We start from the raw sequence: 4,227 nt of genomic DNA on the forward strand, positions 1-4,227 counted from the left end.
ACAGACAGACAGACAGGTAAACAGACAGACAGACAGGTGTGGCGTCTCACCGGCTGCAGCCCTTCTGCCATCTCTCCTGATCCGATGTGTGTGAGGTGGATGAAGTTCGTCGGCTCTCCGATCGTAGTGCGATCAATCCTCCTCCTCTTCTTCTTCTACACCCACACACACACACACACACACACACACACATAATTCAATTAATAATATTTACTTACTGATATTCATTAAAAATATTCGTTGACACGAGACAAACTATTTTATTTAGTTGTTTAATAATTTTATGATTTTAAATATTTTGTTGTTTAATTTCAACGTTGCTTTACTTCATTTTATCTTTTTGTTTTATTATTATTTTTTGTTATTTCATTATTTATAAATATTTTATTTTGAACAATCGCAGATAAACAATAAAACTAAATGATGTCACAATTTATTTGTTTAAAATTTCACAAATAATCAGAAATCAGCTTTCTAATTAAAAACTACAAACTATTATCCAATAAGTTCTGTGGTGCATTCAGGGACACCGTGAGCTCTGGCAAACGGCCCCTGAACGCCTCATTAAAACCTCGTTCTGTGCAGTTAATCCTGCTGATCCAGAATCAGATTTAAGGAGATTAAGTTCCTCCAGATTATTCAGAGCATTTATGTAACCACGACGATGATGATGGTGAAGATGATGATGATGTTGATACTTTTTATAAAATCTCTTTACTGAAATCAGCTGGTTTCTCTGAACCTTTGACCTCCATCACAGTGATGAAGGAAGTATTCAGATCCTTTACTGCAGTAAAAGTACTAATACTCTGTTACAAGCTTAAGTACTTACTACTTTGTTAAATACTTTGTTTAATGATTTGTTTAATAGTTTAACAGGTCATGTTATGTATTTCTATGAAAACCCTGAAGAGACTTGACTTCTGTGGCTTGTGTTTCTTTAGAACACTGCAGCTCTATTTAAGAATTCAAAGCATGAACTGATCACCACTGCGTTATCTATTAGCATTGATTAGCTGCTCCAATATTCATTTATTATGCCACAAAACAGATTTAGAGGGTCAGAGTTCAAAGTGCCCTGTTAAGAGGAAGTACTTTGCCCTGATAGAATACAAACTGCACCTTCTTAGTTAGTTGTGGTCTGGATCAGTTTCAGGTTCCACTCAGACCACTAACTAGTCCTCTTCACCTCTTCAAACTGTCTTTTAAAGTAAATAACTGAAAAAATAAAAATGAATAAAAACAACGAACACGGGATCCTGAGGATCATTCTCTCAAACAACTTGATGTGGTCCTCACACGTCTCCATCCTGGAGAAGAAAGACCATCAAGGAAAGTGAAGAAGCTCTCCTTTTACAGAGGAGCAGCAGAAACATCACAAACCGACATGAGATGTTCAGGGTCCAGGAGAATAGAGCTCTACAGCGGGGGATTAAACCCATCAGTGATATCGGTGACAACAGCTGCCTGCAGAGAGTTTAATGGATATTGAAGTCTGGAAAGAGATACAGAAGAATCAGCTGATGAACAGCAGACTTCAGATCAGCTTCTTTCCTCTGTGAGACTCCTCAACTCCTCCATTTAGAATGTCGTTTTTTATATTTATCTTATGTAGTAAAAGTTACTTTGACGTTCACCTGTTTTATTGATTGATCGTGAGCTCACTGATCTCTGATCAGTTCTTACTAATCTGTCATCAGCTCTCACTCTTTTGATTAAAACCACAGTTTAAAATCTTCCAGCTGTGGTGTAACATCTGTGTAACATCTGTGTTACACAGCAGCAGCAGCTCAGGATTAAAGGAAGATTCCCAAATTTCTGGACTCTGTGACGTCCAACAAGAGGATTTATTTAAATTCTGGAATCGACACAGTTTACAAACTAACCAGGAGCTCGTTGACGAACACGTTACAGAAACAACAAACCCAACAAACAAACCACTCAGGGCGTCGGCCTCCAGGGGGTCAGAGGTCACAGTGAAACAGGAAGAGGAAGTTCTGCCACCTGTTTCCTCTTGAGTAACCTCCAGCTGTTGAGAGATTCACTGAACCTGATGAGGTCTGAAGGTTTCCATCACCGTTCAGACGGACATTATATTAAACTACAAATACCTGAAAACTAAACTAGGATCAAACATTTTCTATAGAAATGAAGGAAGGTTGTCTTTGCAGCTCACAAACATATAGTTCAAAAGCATGAATGAATGTGAGCTACAACAATATTTTAGCTTCCATTTGTTGACATGAAAAGTATGCAGAATGATTTCTTATCGGCTCTTGTGTGCAGGGAACTCATGGATGAACAGATAAATATCACTGGATTACTGTAATACTAGAGAAAACCTAAAAACATGAAGATTCTCAATGGAGTTCTGCAGAGTCTTTTCACTGTGATTTTCAAGTGGATTTATAGACATTTATTCACGATGGACATCACATTAATCGGGAAGTGTATGTTGCACTGAATCTAAAAATATATGAATCATGTCTGTATGTTCAGATTCAACTAAGTTATGACGAAGAAGGAGCATGATTTTCTCTCCACACGGTTCGGAGAGGAACCGAACCGTGTGAGGACCGCTGACCTCGACATGGTTTATGAGGACATTCAGGTTAAGATAAGGTAAATTGTGTCTGTGTCTCACCGGCGGTGGTTTGGCCACCACGCAGCAGCCCATCTTGTGCCAGAAGTCACTCATGCCGACGCTCTGTCGGTCCAGCGGCCGGCCACCGCTCACTGCTGCCGCCCTGCAGGCCGGGGGAGGAACTGCAGCCTGAGGATAATCCTGGGGCATTCAGACAAAACACGTAGAAACTCTCAAAAAATAATCCCTCCTCAGAACGAAAACTATCCGGTGAACAACGCAAAAATAGAGAAAAATGGCAGAATCCCAAAATCCGTTAAAAGTCCACTGTAGAAAAATAATAATGAAAAATAGAGTAAAACCAAAAGTTTGTGTTTTGATGTCCAAACTGTGACGACGGCTTCAGTTTGATCTGTGGAGACAAAAAATAACCAAGTTAAAGACACATTTTTTATGAATCTACCTGATTTGAAATTATTTATTAAACTTAATTATGTGGAATGTTTTCGTGATTTGATTTTACATTTTTTCTTGTCTTTTCTGTGATCTTTAACATTCCACTTGTCACCACATGGAGGTTAATAAATAAATAAATAATTAAATAACAGAAAAATAAATATAAAATCTCCAAAACAATGTCCTCAGACTCACACTTGGTCCTCATAACGATAGAAGAACAAGAACACTCTCTGTGAGAAGCACAGTGAACACATTAAGTCTGACTAAACACTGGGTGTGGTCCAAACACACACTCACACACACACACAGACACACGCACACACACACTCACACACACACACATTTTCACTGAGGCTTGTAAAGTTTAAATTAAAGAGTTGTTTTGTTCTTGTATTCAGATGAAACAAACTGATCCTGAGACGTCAAAGTGAACTCACACGCATACACACACACACACACACATTCACACACACACACACACACTCAGGTGAGGTGTGACTCATGATTATTAATGACTCATTTATTCTTTAGGAATTCTTTATTGTTGATCAGGCAGAGAGGAGCTCCTTCTCTGAGACATGAACGGTTAAACTTTCTTCAACACGTTTCAGATGATAAAAGAAGAATGTGGGCAGAAACAAGTCGCTTCATGTTTCAGAGAAAACGTCTCAATGGATCTGTTCATTTCTAGAGGTGGAAACTAACTCAGTACTTCTACTCCAAGTACTGTGTTTTTTCTACTTTGTACTACTACATCTCACTCTGCAGATTCAGTAGTTGTACTACAGTACAGTACATAAGTATCTGTACTTTTACCACCGACTCGTTCACCATTAAACTTCCTCAAACAAATTTTTTCCTCCGAGCTCCACAAACTCAAACTGACAGCAGGGCAGACCGTACCATCTGTAGACACAAAGGTGTGTGTGTGTGTCGAACACCCGTAGTAGAGGTCCTGCGTCTTTTTATACCTCATGATCGGGAGAGAGAGAGTGTGTGTGTGTGTGTGTGTGTGTGTGTGTGTGTGTCGTCTCCACACAGTTTTCCCGTTGTTTCTCTTCACACTGACATCATGGGACAAATATTCACACACGCACACACACACTCACACACACACAAACACACACTCTCTCTCTCCTGGTCATGAGGTTTAAATAGACGCAGGAAGTCTAAACTGCTGCTGT

General features: G+C 39.3%; 1 protein-coding gene across 1 annotated transcript; it reads right to left on the reverse strand.

Annotated features, from left to right (window-relative positions):
• Window positions 1-6: 6 nt before the first annotated feature.
• On the reverse strand, window positions 7-3,921 carry LOC116379344 (CDC42 small effector protein 1-like; the record flags this gene model as incomplete). The annotated part of the gene is made up of 2 exons (XM_031841289.1): window positions 2,645-3,921; window positions 7-155 (listed from the first exon to the last, which is right to left on the reverse strand). Coding segments are annotated over exons 1-2 (299 nt in total), but the record flags the coding sequence as incomplete, so codon positions are not given.
• Between the last annotated feature and the right edge of the window lie 306 nt (window positions 3,922-4,227).

This window comes from Anarrhichthys ocellatus, unplaced genomic scaffold (assembly GCF_004355925.1).
Source record: "Anarrhichthys ocellatus isolate YVR2014 unplaced genomic scaffold, GSC_Weel_1.0 scaffold4151, whole genome shotgun sequence".
Lineage (NCBI taxonomy): Eukaryota > Metazoa > Chordata > Actinopteri > Perciformes > Anarhichadidae > Anarrhichthys > Anarrhichthys ocellatus.